The sequence below is a fragment of the Athene noctua genome, chromosome 16 (genome assembly GCF_965140245.1).
Source record: "Athene noctua chromosome 16, bAthNoc1.hap1.1, whole genome shotgun sequence".
Lineage (NCBI taxonomy): Eukaryota > Metazoa > Chordata > Aves > Strigiformes > Strigidae > Athene > Athene noctua.
The window spans coordinates 2483222-2504970 of NC_134052.1; the positions used below are offsets into that span (position 1 = coordinate 2483222).

A 21749-nucleotide genomic window follows, 5' to 3' on the forward strand; every position below is an offset into this window, starting at 1 on the left:
AGAGGAATTGTCCCAGCCACAGCAGACTTTCTTGCTACCCAACCACACCAGCTCCCCCCCCTGCCAGTGACCCACTGAAACTACTAACAGCTGGCCCACAGAACAGAGCTGAGGGAATGTGCTGGCTGGGAAGCAGCTGACAGAAGACTTGCACAGCAGCACCTAGTCCAGAGCTAGAAAACTGGCTCGTGGATGCATCACAGGCTTCCTGTGTGACCCTGGACAGGTCACTTCACCCAGGCCTTATTCTCTCCCGCTGTACACAGAAGGTGTCAGGTTTATCTGTCACGAGAATTGACTTACTGACGTCTAAGGCACTTGGAGATACTTGGATATGAAAAAAAACCATGAACAAACACTGTGGAGAGAATACCAACCAGAGAGAAGAGCCAATGCGCACACGTGCTCCCACCCACTGACTCTACACGGCATGAGGTCCACGGTGTTTATAACACATGTAGTACAGACAAGGTGATCTTTCTATTGATAGAGACAGAGAGAAGAAAGATACCAGAGATAAGTCTATCAGGGTATTTCTGAACAGTGTTCCCAAAGGATCTCAGGATGAACTTGCTTCCACTAGGAAGGATCAATTGTTTGCTCTCGGAAAGGCCACCCAAATACTGGGCAATACAGCTTTTAGGCCAGAAAAACCACAGATGGAACAGGCTGTGATTTGCAGAGCCACCTGATTTCAGCAGCTCTGTTTGCTGCAGGTTTGCATGCTCCTCCTTCTTCTTACCCTGATTCAGGGATCTCAATCTTTCTTGCCCTAGGCTGACCGGTGATGCAGAGGGACAAGAAATAATGGAGCCATTCTCTTCAGTGCCTTGTAGCCATCAGTGGCTTCCAAGCAGTCCTCTGCCCAAGGATGGGAAGAACAAGTGGAGATGAAAGCCATTCTCTCCCATATCCATTTACCTCCCCGCAAGAGCTTTGGTCTTTTTCACTGGGATAAATTTCAGCACCGAGTCTGACAGCCCCAGCAGCAGCCCTCAGCCACACAGTGGCTTTACGCATTATCACTCTGTCGTTTGGATGTAAACGGGGACAGCCAGCATGGTGCAGGGGACGTCAGAGGCAGTCTGCAGTTCTGCGAGGGCCAGATTGGATGCGATGCTGTTGGGCTGCCCAGGAACGACAAGGTCTGAGTCAGCAGCTCCCGACCCACCAACCACGATGGACAGGACTGCATCTGACTCCTGGAAGGGTTCTTTGTTAGGGCCGCCTTCGGGGGGGCTTTCCCCAGCAGCACTGTCCTTCAGCTCTGCCAGGCCCAGCTGGCTGGGGAGGGAAAGGCCTGCCTTGCGCCCCCGCGCCACCCGCTTCTTCTGGGGCTTCCTGAGCTGCAGGTCTTTGTCCTTGGGTGAGCCCAGCCGGCACTTGTGGTCCTTCATGTACTTGTGGCGCGTGAAGCCTTTGCTGCAGGTGGGGCAGCGGTATTTGTAGTTGCCAGTGTGCGAGCGCTGATGCTCTATCATGTGGGCTCGTCGGCTGAAGGACTTGTTACAGTACTGGCACTTGTGGATCTTCATCCCTGCACAGAGCATCGGAGGAGAGAGAGCTCAGTTAGAGACTCTGCATCCTAATACAGATCTTCAGGAAACCTGCACCACGTTGAGGGAGCGCACGACAGTTTCATCTCCTCTTCCAAGGAGATGCTCCCTGATAAAAGCACAAAACAGCCACCTCCTCACCCAAGAAGCCCCATTCTTTTTCAGCTTGCCAATTAAAACAAACCCAAAACCCCGTGGTCTAAGGAGATCTCAGGCAACTTTGCAAGGAAAGGGTGAGCAGCTACATCTTGAAAGTCTATGTTTAGGAAGGGCTAAAACAAGAGTTCTTGCCTCAAATAAGAGGATTAAAATATCACCAGAAAAAAAAAATCAGGTAATCATGATAAAAATGCAAAACAGTGTTAAACTCTGCATTTTTTTCAAATGTATTTGGTAAGTAAAAAAAGTTTCACTTTTTTTTTTTCTCCCACGTGTAGGGATGTACAGTCTGACACAAACCATCCAGTGCACTGTCAGCACAGTCCCTCCTGATCACACTCTGCAGGGCTTTGGACATGACAGGCATGAGAAAAGACTTACAGTTTTACCCCAAGAGACAAGTCAGAACGTTCCCAAGGGCATGGGAATAAATTACGTGTCTTTATGAGGAGTGGGAGCATCGTTTTTGAACGCAGAGAGAAGGGAGTCAAATCCCAAGAGATCTCCTTTTGAATGTGAGATAGTACTGGGGAGGAGTGGACAGAGGACTGTAGATAATTCATTCGACAGCAAACACACCGAGTAATCCAGCTCTGTTCTGCCCCTCGCCAGCAGGCCCTGCCTACAGATCTGTATTGCCTTAATAAACAGCCTGAAGCGCAGACACAGCTGTGAATGCCAGCTCACTTAAAGAGGCCTGCAGCAAGTGATACAAAGAAATCTAAAGCTAATAAATGATAGTAAGAATTTAGGCCTACATCTGGGAAATATTGTATCACACACAGTGGAAAATTCTCCCCCAGGAAACTACACAGTAACTGTAACTGAGTGGTGGGCGGAGGGACACCGCAAGGAAAGCACCTCTAAGGAACCTCCTGCAATTCTCGGGGTATAAAGCAGAAGCACTTCCACGGTTTGCTCTTTTTCTCAGGCTTACTGCTGTAACATGCTCCTGCAGCACCATAGCGAGTCCCCCCCACTCCATTCCCAACCACTGGCAGCGTGGGCAGAGCTGCACTTACCCGAATGGGACAGTATGTGAGCCTTCAGCTTGTCAGGCCTGTTGAACTCTTTATTGCAGCCCGTGTGGCTTCTGTAAGAACAACAAATGCTGGTGAGCAGCATGGATCAGCTGAGGATCGATGTACAACCAGATCCTGGACCACAAAGAGATCCACAACCCTCCTCCTTAGCAGCACCCAGGCAGGTCCCTGGGTGCAGTCACGGTAGGAGCTGCTCTGTGACAGCCCTTCTGGAGAGGGGCAAGAAATAAACAGGCTGCTATGGGGACACATGGCTTTGCTAGATCACACAGGGCCTGTGTCTCACTATGAATGCTCCTAAAAGCAGCAGGTTCAAGATCCCGGCTGGAGACAGAAATACTTTGGCAGGAGCTACAAGGTGGTTGAAGCAGAGAGAAGCAGGTCAGTCTTGGCTATCTGAGAAGGCTCGTGGCTGTGCCACGGATTTGGGGGTGCACCTTCTAAACCCAGGCTTCCCCAGCTCATACATTAGCTCCTATGTTGCCAAGTGCTTTTTGAGACATGGCAGTTGGGGAGAGCCCATCATTCAGGGAACCTTGTGCTTTGTGGTCAAAAAATACCCCTTCTCTTCCCCAGTGCTCCCCAGGTACAAGCCCCCCAAGCCTCCCATGTAGGCAGGCTTTATTTTACAGGCAATTTGATGAACTGAGATGAAATGATGTGGCCCCGCAGGAAGTCAGTGATAAAGAACTGGGACTTCTGGGTTCCCAGTTCAACAACACACAGCATTCCTGACTCCCCAAGAAGCAGTGGAATGGCAGATGCCACACATGTATGCTCGGGTACCTGCAGGAGACATTCCTTCCATCCCAAACCCCATGCCCACTGCATTAAGACATGCTGCCATACTGGAGACACGCTACGTACGAGAAGGGGCATTTATATTTCTTAAAAGGCTCATGGATCAGCATATGTCGCTTGAGTTTGTCCTTCCGATTGAAAGCTGCATCACACACTGAGCACTTAAAGGGTTTTTCACCTGGATAAAAAAAAAAGAGACCAAGAGTCAGAGAGAGTCGTCACACAGGGCTACTCGAGCCACGTTCAGGATTCGCTGTGGCAGCTGTGCCACTCTGCTTCTCTATATACTTCCCCAAGCTTCCCTGCCCTGCCTGATGCAGAAATGGATAGATACAATCCACACTGCATGCTGCTCCTGCTCACCAGGGCCAGCTTCCTTGGCTTCTGCAACCATGGGCAGTGGGGAAGCCACCTCTGTGTTCCACTTCTGACCAGTGCAGCACTGCGCATGAGGCTGAACCAAAACCACACATCTCCTGAGCCCGTGTTACTACAAATGCCTCAGACAGTCAACTCTGTTACTCCCATTATCAGGAAAATAGCCAGGGCATTCCAGGGAGCAGGAAGGACTGTGATACTGAGCTAATGAGCACTGCGGTGCAGGGGGAGCCTGTACCCGAGTGGATGTGGGCGTGCAGCTTGAGGTAGTGCTCTCGGCGAAAGAACTTCTTGCAGATCTGGCACTTGAACTTGCTGCCCCCGCCATGCGTGGGGATGTGGCGGCGCAGGTACCTCTCGCAGGGGAACACCTGTTAATGCACAAAACCAAGGCTAAGAGGCAGCAGCACACAAAGGACATCGCTGAGCCCGCACAGGCATGGGAGGTGTGGCCTGTATAGAAAGCATAAGAAGCTCATGGTGATTGCTTTCTCAGAAAGGACACACTGAGAAAACCTTCAGTTTTGTACAAGGAAAACACAGATAAAGCTTTAAAAAACCAAACTAACCAAGCAACAAACACTCCTCCCTCAAACCTTCTTAACCTGAAGAAACACATAAGCTGAAACCTTGATGCTAAATTTTGTAGCACCATACTGCTGAGGACCAGCACCCCAGCTGGATGCCCAGTCTCCCACCAAAGCCAGCAGCAGGACAGGCAGGGCAAGGACCCCCAGTAGTTACTACCTTCCCACAGCATTAACTTCAGTTTCTGTTTCCTGACAGTCTATTACCAAAGGCTCCCATTCATCATCTTCATAGAGCCAGTAGGAATGGTTCCTTTAGCTACTGGGGATACTGGAAATACCCAAGCTAAGTGAATTCCTAATGAGCATGCTGCAAACGCACATCTGAGATAAGCACAAGAGAGCCAGGAGTTCTGCTACCCAGAACTGTGCTCTCACGTCTCCAGGAAACAGCACCAGTCGTAAGAATACAAACAGAAATAAAAAATGCTATTTCAGATAATGGGCTTTCAAACCCCTATGCTGCATGCTGAAAATCCCACCTAGGCTCAGAAGGGCAGCTGTCACCTGGTGGGGGAAGTGGAAAGACAGGTAAAGAAAGATGGGTTACTAACCATGGCAGGAGTGCGTTTCCCCTTCCTGAGCTACCTCAGTACAGAGTGGCCACGCCTTTGAGACTGTCCCTGCCCCCACTGCAGGATTTTCATTTCCTTTGCTATAAACAGAGGAGCAAGTCCAAATTTTAGTCTGGATTTCAAAAAGTAATTTATTATAATTCAAACCCCACAAAATTCTGCCCCTCAAACCCCCTCGGGGGATGTGCTGAAGGGAGCATTTCCAGCCAAAACATACCCGGGCATCACTCCAGTCCCAGTCACATCACTCAGACAGGTTTCTCTTTGCCAAGGACACAGAGCACTCGTCCAAAGGAGAGGAATGGGGGGGAACCCGAAGACTTGCAAGAGGAGATGAGGAGAGCAGTGGAGGTGTAGGAGCTCCCACAGGAGAGCCCAACCCTCACAGCCATAGGTAGCCAGGCACGGTGCATCAAAGGCAGTGCCACCCCTCTGAGACCTCCCCAACCAGCCTTGCTCCTCCAGCTACACTTGCTTTTAAGAAACTAGGAGAGTAGCCCGGTGTGCAGTCCTGTGCTGTCATGGGAATAAGGGAGCTCCCCTGAGAAAATCTGTTCAGCAAACAGGGCCTGGGAGAAAAGTCAGCACTGCAGGGAGGAACATACTCTGCGTGAGAGGCCAGAGAACTGGAGGCCAGGGGTGCAACCACTTCTGTCTCTCTGAAAAGCACCTGGCGAGCCTGCCAGTCCGTACTGAGGTAGGAAGGGAGAGGAAAGAGAGCCGAGGGTTCCCGTCGCCCTCAGAGCGCTAGCTACATGTCCAGGACCGGCTCTGGCAGAGGTCACCCACCCACCTTCTGGCAGTGAGGGCAGGGAAAGTTGTGCGTTGCTGTCTGCAGATGGTGCTCCAGGGCTTCCGGGGTGGAGTACTTATTTACACACTTCACACATCTGAATGCGGAGAGAAAGGACAGAGCCTGTGAACAAGGCTACAGCCAGCAAACCCCACAGTGCAGGCAGAGCCCGGGCAGGACTGCCCAGCCCATTCAACCTTCCAGGTTGATATTTGACAGGGTCGGTTTGGTACAGACAATACCACCACCACCCCCCAGGTGCTCTGAAATCCCAGCAACCCACATAGCCAGATCACACTCACACTCAGCATCCTTCACGAGGGGAAAATGCTGGAGAACTGGGTGGAGAAGCTTTTAAATGCTAGTGCTCTTCCACGCAGACTCCCACAGGAGCACCCAGACCCGAGCACATATTCCACATTGCTTCCTTATGGAGACAAGCCCTAAGTAACAAATTCACCTTACTTAAAACACCTCCTTCCATCTTCATTGCACAAAGACAGCAGCTCCCAGTGAAGGAGCTGAGAGCAGGCTTACAGCACAACAGCAGTGTTCCTCATGGCTGGGGCAGCCACAAGGTGACACACTTCCATGTGGCAGCTCCAGCATCTAACAGCTTCTGCTCACGCCTCCACCTCTCTGAAACCACCTGGGCCCTCTCCAGCTAACTCACCTGTTCTCACACATCCTGGCAGTACTTCTGCTGGAGACCTCTGCCAATGCTGACTGATAATGGGCAGTGGGGACATGCATCATCAACAGTGAGTACAGAGGCACTCACAGTGTGTATCTCCTGTGAAACCCTTTTTCCTTAGATCAGACTAAAACCTCCTCTAACAAGCAGGGCTCTGATCTCAAAGATCCCCACTAGCAAGCTGTAGGACAAAGCTCCACAGTGCAAGGACAACTACAAATCACGATCTATGCAAGAAGTAGCAGATATTTATTCCACGCAGCTCCAGTATCTTCTGGACTTCCTACTCTTCTTGTATGTCTCCACAGGCATTTCAAAAGCTCCAGAGCGCTCTTTGTGGAACTCCTCACCCTTTTCCCCTACATTAGTAGAAAGGCTTCCACAGGTAATAGACCCTTTTGCAAAAAAGGATAGGAATTTTTTTCTGTTCACATCTTTTACAACTCACACTCCCTTTGCTGCAGGTTTTTAAGAATCCCAGAAAACAGGCTGGGAAAGTGCTTCCCTGGATCTCTGACCCAGTCCAGTGCAGGTTCAGCTGTGCCCATCTCACTCTTGACTGATGGTAAGAGGACTTGCAGTGATGGAATCTTCCCACGTAACTGACCCCAGCCTTTCACTATCTTTCTGAAAGGTTCCTTGCCTTCAAAGTGCTTGGTCATAGCAGCCCCATGGAGAGGCCTCCCCATTTGCCACCTGGGTGCCCAAAAGAACCATGGCCACTGGACTCGCAGCCCCCTCTTCCCTCTAATGCCCCCACCGCTCTCAGCCAAACACACTCTGCACCCACTCACTCCTACAAGCCTTGTGAGCATCGATTGCTACTGTACTTGTACACGGCCACGTCCTTCTTGGGGCTGTGCTGGGGCAGCAGGCTGTGGGAGTACTGGTGGACGCCCAGCTCGTACAGGGAGGGGAAGTCCTTGCTGCAGAGGTGGCAGCGATAACTCAGCTCCTCCTGGTGGCTCTTGATGTGCTCCAGGAAAGACTCCAGCTTCTGGAAGGTCTGAGCACAGGTCTTCACCACACACTTGTACACCTGGGAGAAGAAGGGAGAGCAACTGGAGTGGCACACCATGGAAACAAACAGGGAAAATCCTCTGCCAACAGACAGAGTGGCTTTCCTTTTTGGAAACCATTGCCTTTACAGAAAGGGACCACTGCCCCTTGACCCACTGTGCTGGAGAACAGCTGAGCTGATGTTATGAACAAAGCAGCACTGTGCTTCCCAGAGCATCCCACCATGGCCACAGCTCAGTCAGAGCACAGCAGTGAAACCCTGCCCTGCACTGCAGCAGGACACAATGTGGAGGTAAAACATCCCCTTCCTCTGCTGCCTTCTTCAGAGGGGTCTTTAAAGAACAGTGCAGAGCACCTCAGCATCAAAAGGTGGCTGACAGCTCCAGGTGAAGCCAACCTGCTGGGAGCTGCACATTCTGTACAAACAGAAAAAAAAGCAAGGTGGGAGAAAGGGGTGTTTGAGCGAGCACCTGAAACCACTTGAGTGGGAGAGACCACAGCACCACAGTGGTGACTGTCCTGAGAGTGCCACCTACACTGAAAATTTTGGACTTTGCTTCTTCTCTAGCCACCCAAACTGCTCGGCTGACTTCTCACTTGGCAGGGTGGAAGCAGCAGAGCTTTTCAAAGCCACCCAGACCACAGAGCTGCAATCCAGACATGCAGAGAACCGAGCTGCATGGGAAGCACTGGCAGCTTTACAGAGCAAGAGGCCAAGGACAGACTCTGGGAGCCAGTGCATTATACGAAGCCCATTCCAATCTCACCACTGACACAGGGCACCCTCTGTCCCTACCTGCTCATTCTTGTGCTGTGTCATGTGCGATTTGAGCTGGAAATAAGTGTTGAACTTGCTGGGGCAGAACTGGCACTGGTAAGAGCTATCGATCAAGACAACCTGCTTGGCTTCCAGTTTGCCTGCCTCACTCTCCTCCAAGGGGCTCATGTCTTGGGGCGGTGGTGCAGGGTTCCTTGAGGGCTGAGTCAAACCTGGAGAAAGGGAGAGAGAAAGTCACAGCCTGCCATGAGACAGCTTTGAAAGCTGCTCTGCAAGCTCCATGCTGCCGACACATACCAGGCCTGGCTCTGGGTCCGGGTTCTTCCTTCTTTGCAAAGATTCTTTAGATCAGACTCATTTCACTCTCTAACAGGGTAGTTATAAATTTGTCTACAGGTTAGTAAGGGCTCTGACTACTCCATCTGCTCCTCCTTAACCCAGTCTCTTTTTCCAGGGACATAACTGTGCTCTGTGGAGCAGTCAGCAGAACAGGCCTCCACCAGTGAACCAGAGCCAGATTTGCTCCCATCTCTGGCAGGAGACAGGAGGTTAAGACCCAGCCAGTAGCTCAGAGTCCATGATGTCTGCAGAGAGCAGCTCCAGGGGGGCCTTGTCCTAGACATGACACTGACACTGCCTTCCCTCCCCTCCTACCAGGACTGAGGCGACCAGCAGAAAGGGTGTCCAGACTCCATCTGCCTGCAAGGAGTTCTTCTCTGCCTCAGGTATTTTCAGTTGGCTGCTGGGGCCAGACCCAGCTCAGGCATGACTTGCACACTGCAAATAAGCCAGAGCACTGGGCTTTGCTAAACTACCAGCTTGTCTGGTGACTAGACCAGAGCTGTCAAGTGTGGCTCATGCACTGCCAAAACTGCACCTTCCAGGGAGTGAAAAGGGGGAACACACCACACCCTGTCCACACGCACACACTTGCAGGGTTTGGAGTCACTGTCTCCACCAGCACCCGGATCCTCCATGGCTCGGGGTACAAAAGGATTCACCTGCCAGCTGGAGTTGAGCAAATCCAACCCAGTTCTCTAGTGTGTGCTGCTAAACCCCACAGGAGGAATGTGAACAGCACACACAGCTCCTGTCTCCCCTCCCTCCCTGTCTGCAGGTGTGAGAATGTGCAGACTCCTCACACCACTGCTCTGCCCCAAGCACATGCCATCCCCAGGCAGCAAACCTGTGTTCTCCTCGTCTTCCGGCTGGTTGGGATTCAAGGCCATGACCTGCACTGTGATGGAGTTGCGGGAGATAGTGCACCCCAGCCCTGGAGGCCACACTTTATGGGTTTGCATGTGCTTCTTCACATTGGACTTCTGGGCAAAGGCTCGGCCACACACAATGCACTGGAAGGGCTTCTCGCCTGTGTGACTGAAGGCAGAAGGCACCGGATCAGCAGCTGGCAGCCAGAGGAGGCAGCCCCCGGGCAAGGGACCACAGCGGGAAGGCTCCTGCAGGACTGTGCTAGGCACTCTGCGTGGCAGATCAGCACCTGGCCAAACCAGGGCTGTGAGACCTGATTAACTGAAGTAAGTGGATTGTGAGAGGCCTGGGGAAACAAGCCTGGTGCACAGACAAAACGCTTGCAGTCTGGGGATGACAAGGGATCAAAGAAAGAAATGGGAGAGGAAAAGAGCTCTGCAGCAACATCAGGGCATTTGCTGCCAGGGTCTCCACATGCACCTTGGGGACCCCATCACTTTCTCAGGTGTACAACCTTTTTCTTCCCTATCACCCCTTCCTCCCCTGCGCACATCTCTTATAGCTTGCAGCCCCCTGATCTCCCTGAATTTGCTCTCCCTTGTACACAGCAGAAAGGTCTTTCTACCCTGCCCTCCTGCTTCAGGAGGAAGAGTGGACTCTATCCCATGGTGTATGTCATGTGGCAAGTCCAGGCCAGCAAGGGGAGCAAAATCACCACTTGCTCATCTGTCCTGAGTCCAGCAGACTCCAATGAAGATTTCAACTGCCTCCTGACAGAGAAAAGCTCTCTTATAAGAGCTCCCTATATAGCCACTGAGCTTGGGTTACAGTTTGTTAACACCAGCAAACACAAAGGCTGCAGCTTGCTAGGGAGGGAGGGTAAAGGACAGAGGCAAGCAGTGGAGGTGCTGCTGCTCCAGTGATCAGGTGACAGCAGGTTTGGCTTTCAAAATCTCATCAGCAAGGAAAACAACTCTCCAGTCCCAGCCCATAATCAGCAAGATTACATCCATGATGCAACTTTCACCCCAGCCACACCCAGAAGGTGTCCTGGAGTGGGGGGAACAAAGGATCACCTCCCAGCACAGCACAGATACTGGGCCATAACAAACACAAGCTCTACTGGACTGTGCAGACTCCCTCAGTGGAGCAGTGCCCACCTCCACCCCAGCCACTCATTACCTTCTGATGTGCTGCTGCAGGTCAAAGTTCTTGGTAAAGGCCTTGTCGCAGTAAGTGCATTTCAGCTTGGGGGACTTGGGTTTGCCTGAAAGAGAAAGAGTGCACACAGGAATGAGATCACGTGGCACAGCCCTGTCCCCCCTGCACCACAGGGCCCTCACCCCAAGACATGCCTATGCAGGACCAAGAATAAAGGGCTTATGAAAGGATAATATCTGGCTGGCCAGATTGGGGAGAGGTTATGGGCACAAATATACATTTAGCATAGCCTGAGCTAACTCCAGAAGTACTGGGGAGTGTAGTAGTGGAGGGGGCAGGGCCATCCCCTTCAGGCATAACCACTCCAGGGATCCTTCCAGCTGTGCTGCAAAGCACCTACTTTAAAGGCATGTTGGGCGTTGGGAAAAGACACAGGATTAGTGAGAGGAAGGGCCCCAGTTCTGTCTCTCTCCTATGAACTCACCAACGTCAGCCATCAGCCAGAGCACATGCATATTTCTGCCATCCAGAAGATCAGTCAGTCACATCTTCTATCTACTATGATGGGGTATAAACCAATGGAAAACAGCAGAACCATGGGCTGCTCTAGGACACTCTGCTCTGACAGCTGCAGCCTGCACAATCATTCACACCTCTGCAAATAAGGTTAAACCCTAGCATCTGCATGGCTGTAACTCCAGAGGCCCAGCCTTCCTGGGGACGAAGGCCATGGGGCTTCCCTCCTCCTCACGCCTGGGCGCAGCTAAGTGTGCTGCATCACCCCAGCACTGGGCAGGCTCGGCCGGCGGAGGATCTGACACTCCTCCATCCTGTAACGGCGCAGGCCACTCCTGCCTCACCTGGGGACAGGCGTGTTTTCTTCACAGGCACTAAAACACATGTCAGGGACGGTCAGCTGGGCCCCTGAGGAGAGTCTTCAGGGTCAGGCCACACCTACTCCACCAGCCTTGCGGCTGGGCAGTCTTCCTTAGGTTAAAATTACCAAGCTCTAACACCTTACTTTGCAGGATCTCCCCCATTTCAGGTGTGATCCAGTAAGCCTTTAGCTGCAGAGATTTAACACAAGCTGGCCCATGCAGTAGCACAGTCCTTTCATGCGCACTCAGAGGTGACAGACAGACACCTCCTCCTGATAGCTTTGGGTAGGGCATTGTGTTGCCCCTCACAGCTGCACACACAGCCAGTGCCACCCCACAAGGCCTGGAGAGCCTGGGGCTCCACAGTCCACCATGGGATAAGCACAATGGCCTACAGGTTAGTGCAGGGCCAGTGCTGTAAGGACACTTACCCTCCTGCAGCCCGCTCTCGTTTTTGCAGCGCCGAGTTTTGGCAGTGGAGGTGGAATCAAAACCAACCACATTGCCTCCTCCTGTGCTGGTCAAAGGCGTGGGAGTGCTGGTGCTCTTGGACTTGAATCCCTGCTTACCAGGGCTGTACACAGGAGGAGAAGGGTACACGGGACTTTCCACACACTGGCTTGGTACCTGCAAGAGTGCAATTTATCAGTGGAAACAAGCCCTAACCTTCATCTCCAGCAACACCTGCCACACCAGGCTATTGGTCTGGCTGAGTTTTTTGCCTCCTGCCAAACTGGATCACATTTCTGGTTCACCAGTCCAACAGTGCATCTCTAACTAAAACTAACACCCTGCACAGTGTGAAACTCTCATGCTGAACACCAGAAAGTATCCAGTGGTTATTACAGCAGGAACAGGACAGCAAAGAAACACTCTGAAGGAGCTGTCTAGTCCCTCATCTATGTCTCATGCCTACAAGAGTTTCTTATCCCCCTGGAACAGGTTACCAGAATGATCACCACTGACCCTGTGGGTTCACACCCCCCCCTGAAGGAAGGGATCTCCAGGCCCTGCTGCCTGCCCTGGCAGGACTGCAAAAGGGAAGGAAAGCACAAGAAAACTCTGGAGGGCAAAGCACAGCTGTTTACATCAGCACCAATACTAGAAAAGGACACTTTGAGAAAAAGACAGAGGCATCAGTCTGGGGTGACATGGTCTGAGGGAGTTTCTGTTGCCCACCCTGATAAATTAGCACAGACACATATTCAACATCCTCCTCTGTTTCTGATCACTGGCACTTCCAGATTAGATGCCACCTACAAAAATAAGGCTGCCAAAGCTGTCACACCCAGGAGTTTGTTGTGAATAGCAGTGCTAACGTGGAGGCTGCGAACAGCTGACCCACCAGTAAATCCACCCCTGCCTGTGCCTCTCTTTAGGAAAAGCTGCCTTATCGAGCTCATCAACATTTAGACTGTATTCTTCTCTCCACTTAAGCCTGCAGAGCACAGCACAGTGCTCTGTACCTCTCTGGGATGTGAGCCCCTCACCTCAGCTCCCTCTCACTCCCAACCTCTGCAGGTATCCCTCGACCACAGCAGATATTTGAGTCTCCTAAGCCTGTGCCAGCCAAGTCCTCCATCCCTCTTAACTGTTCCTCTTGTTCTCAGAATCCCCACTTCTTGTCCAGACCCTTTGGTTCAGCACCTTCTCCCAGAGGAAACTATCATTGTCAAACAGCCCAACCCATCTTCCCAGACTCTAATTCTGCATTTCTGGTCTGGGTGACTGCCAAGCAGCCTGGCTCATTAGACAAGGCCCAGGAGGACTGAGCCCCTCCACAGAGCCCCCGGCCATACCTCCATGGGCGGGTAGGGCTGCAGCCCCAGTGCCTGGATCTCCACCGTGCTGTTCGCTGCCAGGGGAGCAGGCGCGCTGTACACTTCGACCACCCCGCTGCCGCCGGCGCTGGGCTGCCCGGGAGGCCCCATGCTTGGCGGGGGAGGCGGCGGAGGCTGAGGAGGGGGTGGCGGCGGGGGAGGCGGAGGCGGGGGGGGCTGGGAGAGGTAGCCAGCCCCAGCGTGCATACTCAGGCTGCTCTAAAACCAGAACAGAGAGAGACAGACAAGACCTTGAAAATGCAGCAGCGATGAGTCAGAACGGCTGCTCCCTTACACACATTCCCAATCCCAATTCAAAATGGCACCTACAGGAACAGCAACAATGTCTTGACGCGATGCAGCACTGTCCAAATGCCAGGCTGGACCAGACTGTGCTGGCTTGCAGAGGCTTGGTGGGACCCACCAGTAGACACTGTCTCCTCCAAAACCCAAGCGCTCAAGACCCACTGCTTTTTTTGCTTTGTCTTTAAAGCTTTTAATCCTTCTGGTTACAAAGAACATTTTCAGAGCATGGAGAGCATATACAGCCTGGCCAGTGCCAAGGAGACCCCAAGTCAACTGTGCCAAGAGGAGAGGGATCTGTGGAGCAAATTGTCAAGGGCTCTGGAAGCCAACCATTATACAGGGCCTCAACAAAAAGCTGGAGAAGACACGTTACAAAGATTTGAGTATCCAGCAACAAGGACACAGGAAACAGCAGGCCCTGGAGCCATCCTGTCATTTATCCATCACTCCTTCCTGAGCTTGGCTGTCATGCTGGGAAGGTGCCCAGGATTCAGCACTGAAGCAGATTTCTAGAGTCTGATCAACCAACAGGACTCTCCTGCTGCGCAAGCACAGCCCCATACAGTGGGACTCCCCACACCCCCACGTGCCCCTTACCTGCACTGGGGGCTGCACCGTTGGCATGGGCTGGTCCAAGGATGTAAAAGCAGACATGGCCGACATCAGCACCTCATCGCTGACTAAGATGTTTCCCTGCACCAGAGTCTGAATCAAAGGTGACGGAGGAACAGTGATGTACGTAGAAATTTGCTGAATGAAAAAAAGGATGCATTGTTGACCAGCAATGGGACAAGACAATAAACAAAAAATGATGACACTGTTTTTTACTGAACCTCAGAGTCTCTGCTTTCACAGCCCCTGGTCAGCAGATGAGCCACAGTAATTATCTACAGCTTCCTGATGAGTCCATGGTAGTTTCTAGCCATAGCAATCAGGCAGCTCCAGAAACATTCTCCAGAAAAGGAGGTAAAAAATATCGCAGTGGCTTGGGAAAGTGGCCACTGGCTACAATTCAAGTCAGGGGTTACTAAACAAGATCTGCAGGACAAACTGGTTGCAGGCAAGTTCAGGCCTTTCCTGGGTGCTTCTCACAGCAGGGAAGGGGGCAAACTGAGGGAAACTGCTCTGGCTGCAGATAGTGAACATCAGGCTCATCTCTTCAGACTGGAGTCGGATTATAGGAGGGGAGGGAGGCTACCCCACCTTCTGGGACAGCAGCCTGGACAGTACCATCCACTGGCACTACATCAACTTGAAAAAAACAGTTGGTTTGAAAGCACTTTGGAAACCACCACGATTGCATGCACAGTACATGTCGTGCACAAGGGACCTACTCCTGAGAAGTCTGCTGGGAAGGAGAGTTAGTCCAGAGAGGATATTCCCTTAACGCTTGTCATACCACATTACGTAGGCTTATTTGCAGGAAACTGAGAGGAGGGATGCAAGGAAGAAGCTGCCAGACATTGCCCTCCTCTTCTGCCCACAAGCCAGACCACAGCCCAAGGGACAGCAAGAGCCATTCCACCCTGAGCACTGCACAGCATGCATCCAGGGAGGGGGGGTGGCCTGCCAGGCTGTGACGCCGGGGCTCTTTAGTGTAGTCAAAGTCTGGCTGTAGCACAGACACAAAATGAAACCCCTCCTGTCCTGACAAAAGGGTTACCAGACACTTGTGCTGGAGGACACCTCCCTGCAGAGGACCAGGCAGCTTTAACAATGAGGTCAAAAGTCAACAAGACCACAACTGTGCCTCCTAGAAAAGAGGTCAGTCGGAAGGCACCACTGGATCTAAAAGCATCACCCAGAGATCCCCCCAATGTCCAAAACCACAGCGACAGAACAGCAGAGCCTCTGCCTGCAGCACGGTACCTGCCGGCTGGCGCCAGGAGCCTGCTGCACAGATGTGATGGAGGGGGTGTACACATTGTTGGTGGCCATCGAGACTGTGGAGAGGGAAGGGGCGTTTCCCTGGCACTGCTCTCTCTTGTGGGTCATGAAGGCAGGCAGTGAGTTGAACTGCTTCTTGCACTTTCCACAGAGGAACACATCTTCATCATCTGCAATTAAGAGGACCATGTCACTGTTCCAGGCTTTCTCCCGCATTCCCCAGTGCTACACCTTACACCCACAACTGTAGGAAAACAGACACCTTTTGGATCTTAACACCTCAAGGACATCATCATCAGGGGAGATCAGCCACAAGGGACAAACGGTTCCTCCTCCCCAGTCCCAAACTCTGCCTAGAGCCAGCTGGTACAACTGAGCCCATCTCAGCTCTGCTCCCATATATGAAACCCACCACCTCCCTGTGACAAACTGAACCCTGTTGTCTGTCTTCCCATCCCAAAGACATGAACAACCAACCCAGCCTTGCTCCTGTAGCACCCTCTGCTTTTAGTCAAAACAGCTTCTTGTAAAGCACCTGCATTATGCCAGCTAAGGCAGATTTTATTATTCACGTTGCACAAAGGAAGATCCAAAACTTGGATCAGGGCACAGAGTCAGTGGCAGCTTGTAACCAAAAGCCACCCCCCACAAGACTGCTGGTCTTTGGCACCTCTGCTTGATGTTAGAAGCAGAAAGAAGACAACCCAGTTACCGCATCCTAGACAAAATCTGCAGCATTAGCATAGCGCACACCATTGTGCCCTTGATCCAGTCAGACTCACAGGCTGTACCTCCTGCCTGAGTCACAGCCTGAAGCAGAACATTTCCAGGGACACAGACTGTAACTCCTCCAGAGATAACTCAGTACCCACCCAGCAAGTCCTACTCAGGCCCTGTGAGTGTTCACGTGCAAACGACCAATTCCCGTATTCTTCACACAGATGAGATACTCAATGCCTGGAGTAGCTGTACAGCCCCACAGGATAAGGAATGGCTCATTATGTAAAAAATGTGAATCATAACAAGCACTAGTGGCAGGGAGAGTGGCTGCTCCCTCCCTTCATGCCTTTATTGGAAGCACATGGTCAAGTCTATCATCATGACCATCTCCAAAAGCATCTATCTCTGCTTGCTTGGGCACTTGGTCCCTTCCTCCTGCTCTGCCTAGTCCTGCTGAGGGCTCACAACACTCGTAGCAGCACCCTGCACGTACAGCTGTTCTGCTGGCTGTTCCAACAGTCAGGAGTGCACACTGTAGAAAGAGATCTGCAGCCCTCCTGCCCCTCTTCTCCTTCTCCCAGTGCTACCAGGACTCACCCATCGACTGGATGGCAGTGGAGGAGTTGACATTTTGAGCAGATGGATCCGTGACACCTCCTTGGCCATCCAGTAAGGACTGCACAGCCAGCACTGTCTGATTATCCATTCCTGAAAGGAGACACAAATACGTATGGTAAATTGAGCACAGCCCAAACATGGAACGCTGGGGCACTGGGAGCTCGCTCATGAGTCATGGAGGGAAGCTTCTCCCACAGAGCCACTCACCTTCCCATCCCCCTCTACTCCACAGCATTAACTATCACACTAAAGCAACACTCCGTTGATACAAGAAGAAAAGAGAGAAGGACAGGGAAAGCCAAGAGCAGGCTTGGCTTCAGGCATTTGCTGCAGGGAGGAAGGATGCTTACAAACAGTGGGTATGAAAAGAGCTAAGAAGGTAGATATTTGGGATGTCACGGGCCAGGCAGAGTAGCAGCCTGCGTGGATCTGCCTGGGGACACAGTGTGACACAGCACAGACAAGCACTGAGCTCAGTGAAGACAAAATCATTGGTGAGCAGCAACTGTCCCAGCAGCAGTGTTAAAAGTGCCTCCCTGTTTTCAAAACCAGCATTGCCGGATCTGATCAGACACCGGGGTATGAACTGCACGAGGATTTAGATACAGCTTTAAGAAGGAAATATTAAACATGAGTTCCTGGAAGAGATGCTTGGGAGGGGGCCTGCTCGGCCACCAGCGGCCACCCTGGTTCTGGGACATGCAGGAGGGCAGGACCGTGGCTCCCCTTGCTCCCAGGACTGTGCTCCTTCACAGGCTCCTCTCAGGCATGAGCTGCCAGTCACTCACTCTCACTTCTATTTCCCTCAGGACTCCACGAGAGCACACACACCCAACAGATTTGTTGTCAAAATCAGCTCACTTGCTTTGGCACAAATATTTTTCGCTACAGCTAAAATGTTCTAAAATACTCCAGATAAATACAGGAGATGGGGACTGCTCATCTAGGGAAACAACCTGGCCAGCAGCATGCGACCGTGGATCAACCCTGACATGCTCTATCTCTTTAGAAATAAGATGTAAAGACATGTAGAACAACCTGATTATGGAAAAAAAATAGTGAAAAGGGGGGATTTTTATGCACCACTCCTCCTTACCATTTCTTTGTGACAAGGAACCCATGAATAAAACAAATGGCATGCCAGGGTTGTATGTTATACTTTGTGGATTAAGAGAGAACAGAAAGGTGGGGCATTCTTAAGTTGCTTCTCACTTTTCTTCAAGATCTTTTCCAAACAAAACTGTAAAGCTCTGAACTTGGAATTATGTGCCACAGTAAAAAGAAAATCTATTAGTCTGATCATTTCCAACCAGTGAGGTAAGGACAGATCCTGACGAGAGGCTGCGCAACAAACAGCCCCATGAGGGACAGTGAAACGCCCTAACAGGTCACAGCATAAAGAACAGCGTGGAAGAAGCAACCACCACTGCAAATTCCTCTTGAAATTTTCAAATTTGTCCTGGATAACCGGGATGTTATCTTCCTGATGGGGAGTACCCATATAATCCATGGCATTTTAAAGATACCCTCAATACTCATTTCTCCTGCATCTCCAGAGTGAAGCAAGTGACATTAAGCCTCCGTGAACACCTTTTTCATCATTTCACCTAGAAGAGCTCTCCAACACTGCACGTCGCCCTGGAGGAGAGGACTGCAACCTCTCCCACCTGCTGGGGAGCAGAAGGCACAAGCAGCTACTGGAAAGCAGCAGATCACACTACTTCACATGTTACCATAAAATTACCACCGTGCCTATGGGAACTCTGTCACATAAATCACAGGGAGGCACAGCAAAGCTGCAGGTCCAGTTCTGCAAGCCTTGGCTTGCACAGAGAGCTGCAACCAGCCCTGCAGGACAACCCCGCCAGCAGAAGGCCACCGGAGCACTCCTGGGTGGATCTTCTCACACCAACTGAAGCCCTGCTTTAAAATACACCTCCTCTTTACAAATAACCTCCCGGTCAACCGCAAAGGCAGCGCTGCAGGTTCTTGTTAGCACATCCAAACCAGAGAGTGAAATGGAGCTGCACTTCTTCAGCAGAAATAAGCTAGCAGGATACAAAAGAAAATGGGAGATCAAAAATTCAGGTTAAGTATATTATGGGGATAATTAAAAACAGTTTGCATCAAGAATGTCATTCTCGATATGCCCAGCACTGGACAACAGGGTTTCCTTCTTCCACACAGTCAGATCTTCCAAGTAAAAAAGCCAGATGATTGATTACCCTGATCCTTCTAGAAGGAAGAAGCTTGAGGAGAGACCAAGACATAGAGACAGGCGACAACAATGCAGCAACACAGTCGGTATTGCATTCAGCCTTCTGCCAGAACAAAGTGGCCCAGGACAACAGAAATATGTTGCTCTTCATTCATTTGGCAATTCATGCCAATGCCCACAGAGTCACCGCAGTTCCACAGGGTAAACACACATCACCACACTTAACATGGAGAGAAATCACCAAGTTCAAGGTTTAGTAATGCACAAAAACAAGCAGGTGGAGTTACTTGGTTACATGGATGCCGTTCACAGCCCTCCATGGACGCCAGGAGAGAACTTTGGATCAATCCTGCACTGATTACAGCCAGCACCAGTCTGCAGGATGTTCTTCACAGTCACAAAACCTAAAAAAAAAAGTCCATCTCTTCTCTCCTTGCAGCAGCAGGCCTTCCCCAAAGCCTGACAAAAACAAGGCAATTTGGGGAAGCCAGGAAAAAAGTACAAGACTACTGATCCATGCTTTTTTTTCCCCTTTCAAATTTCTCTCGGCTAGAGATGAAACAAGACTGCCCATTTCACTCAGGTGCTACTTTTCCCTCATGCCCTGAATTTGATGCACTGAATCTTTTTTCTGCTGACAGAGCACCAGGTGCTTCAGTGACAGGCAAAAACGTACCTCTGCCCCACAGCACCGCTGGGAACACGCTGCTCTCAGCACTGCACACGAATGCCAAGTCACCATCAACTTGTAATCGAATCAACAAGACAAAACAAACAAGCTCAGCTACTCAAAGCTGACAATTGCTGTGGTCTTAAAAAAAAAAGTCACGCTTTTTCTTTAATTTGCCAAAATGTTTTGCTCTCTTGAATTCTGCAAGGTAACCCACACAACGAGGAGCTGATTCCATAGAGGAAATAGGGAACCCGATTATACAGAGCACTGTCAAATGCACCAAGTAACCCGACAAAATAGAGAGAAATATTTCTTCTTTGCTTCTCTTTCTGCTGCTGTGATCGCAGGTGCTGTTTACAAAGCACGGGGTGATGATCTTGATTCAAGGCCTTCCAGTCAGTGGCATCCCCCCACATAAAGGAAAAAAACATGTGTAATCCAATTTAGGAAATAAATGCCTTGTGAAATAGCTTTTTTCTCCGTATGGGCTGACCCTGAGCTCAGTGTCAGAATGCCACAGCTCAGCACGTCCAGGAGTCCCCGTCGGATGGCACCTGCCCATAGCACACAGTGTCCCCACGCTAAACAGACCAGCGCGACTGCGACCCGTCGGCCCACACAAGGGCCAGGAGCCGGGCGCTGCCCCGGCTGTGCCCGAGATCGCGGAGCCCCTGCACTCACACACTCATACCAGGGGCCAGCACCCACCCGGGGACCACCCCTGGGGCAAGTGGGGAGCGTGGCACATCGCGGGGGCTGGCAGTGTGAGCCCCGGGGCGTGGGGAGAACAGGGGGACCCCAGCACTTTGGGCATTGGGTGCCCAGCTGCACCAGCGGTGTCCCAGCACAGGGCGGGGTGAGGGACACAGGAGCGATGGGGGTGCCCTGGGGATTGGCGGGGCACAGAGCCAGGGGCGATGCGAGCACCCTGATGTGCAGGGCACAGGGGCTGGGAGGAGATGGGGTCCCCCGGGGCCAACGGGGGCAGACAGGCGATGGGGTCCCCCGGGACACAGGGGCTGGGAGGAGATGAGGCGCCCCGGGGCACAGGGGCAGGGAGGAGTTGGGGTGCCCTGGGGCTAACGAGAGCTGCCCGGGGCACTGGGATGGGCGGTGCGGGGATGCCCCGACGCGCAGGGAGCGGGCGGCACGAGGCCGGGGGGACGGGAGGTGCCAGGGGTGCCCCAGGGAAGCGGGGACGGCGTGGCGAGCCCCGGGCTGCCGGCGGGGGATGCCCGCTGCCGTCCCGCCCCGCCCCCGCCGCCGCCGCGCGGGGCCGCTCTCACCGCCCGCCTGCCCCGGGGCCGCGCCGGTGCGCGCTGCCGCCGAGGTGTGTGGCGGGCGGGGGGAGAACGGAGGGGAACCGGGGCATAGCCCGCGCTGCCCAGAGCCCCCCCTGCGCCGCGCCGGGCCGGGCCTGGCCTCGCGGGACGGCCCCGCCGCGGCCCCTCGTCCCGCGCGGCGGCAGCGGCGGCGGGCGGGGTCGGGGGGGGAAGAGCGAGGAGAGGCGCATCCCCGCTGTTGGCGCGGCGCGGCCCGGACGGGCCCGGCGCGGCGGCCCCGTTACCTTCCAGGGCCTCGAAGATCGCCTGCGCCATCTTGGAGCCGGGGCGGCCGCAACCCGCCAGCCGGAGCGGGCACCGGGAGCGGCGCCGCCGCCCGCCGCCAGGGGGCGCCCCCCGCCCGCGACGGGCCCCGGGGTGGGCGGGCGGGGCGGGGCGGGGCGGGGCGGGGGAGGGGGGGCCCGGGGGCGTCCCGCCGCTCTGGGCAGCGACGCCCCGGCGCGTGCGGCCGGGCCGCGCGAGGTCTCGCGTTTAACTTGGGCCGCGGCGGAGCGGCTCCGCTGGCAGAGCCCCGGGGGTCCGCGGAGGCCGG

At 52.9% G+C, this 21749-nt stretch overlaps 1 protein-coding gene across 6 annotated transcripts; it reads right to left on the reverse strand.

The window, feature by feature from the left end:
• Positions 1-431: 431 nt before the first annotated feature.
• ZNF341 (zinc finger protein 341) lies at positions 432-21523 on the reverse strand. 6 transcript variants are annotated; one of them, XM_074920335.1, is made up of 15 exons: positions 21442-21523; positions 16963-17073; positions 15628-15815; positions 14356-14508; positions 13432-13671; positions 12079-12259; positions 10776-10860; positions 9571-9761; positions 8403-8596; positions 7417-7625; positions 5893-5989; positions 4176-4308; positions 3626-3737; positions 2738-2808; positions 432-1537 (listed from the first exon to the last, which is right to left on the reverse strand). In XM_074920335.1, the coding sequence occupies exons 1-15, from the start codon at positions 21470-21472 to the stop codon at positions 1023-1025; spliced, it is 2511 nt and encodes an 836-aa protein (XP_074776436.1). In that variant the 5' UTR covers positions 21473-21523; the 3' UTR covers positions 432-1022. The 6 variants fall into 6 exon arrangements, with proteins under 6 accessions (XP_074776436.1, XP_074776433.1, XP_074776434.1 ...); XM_074920332.1 differs by having other exon boundaries at positions 12064-12259; XM_074920333.1 differs by having other exon boundaries at positions 12058-12259.
• Positions 21524-21749: the final 226 nt, after the last annotated feature.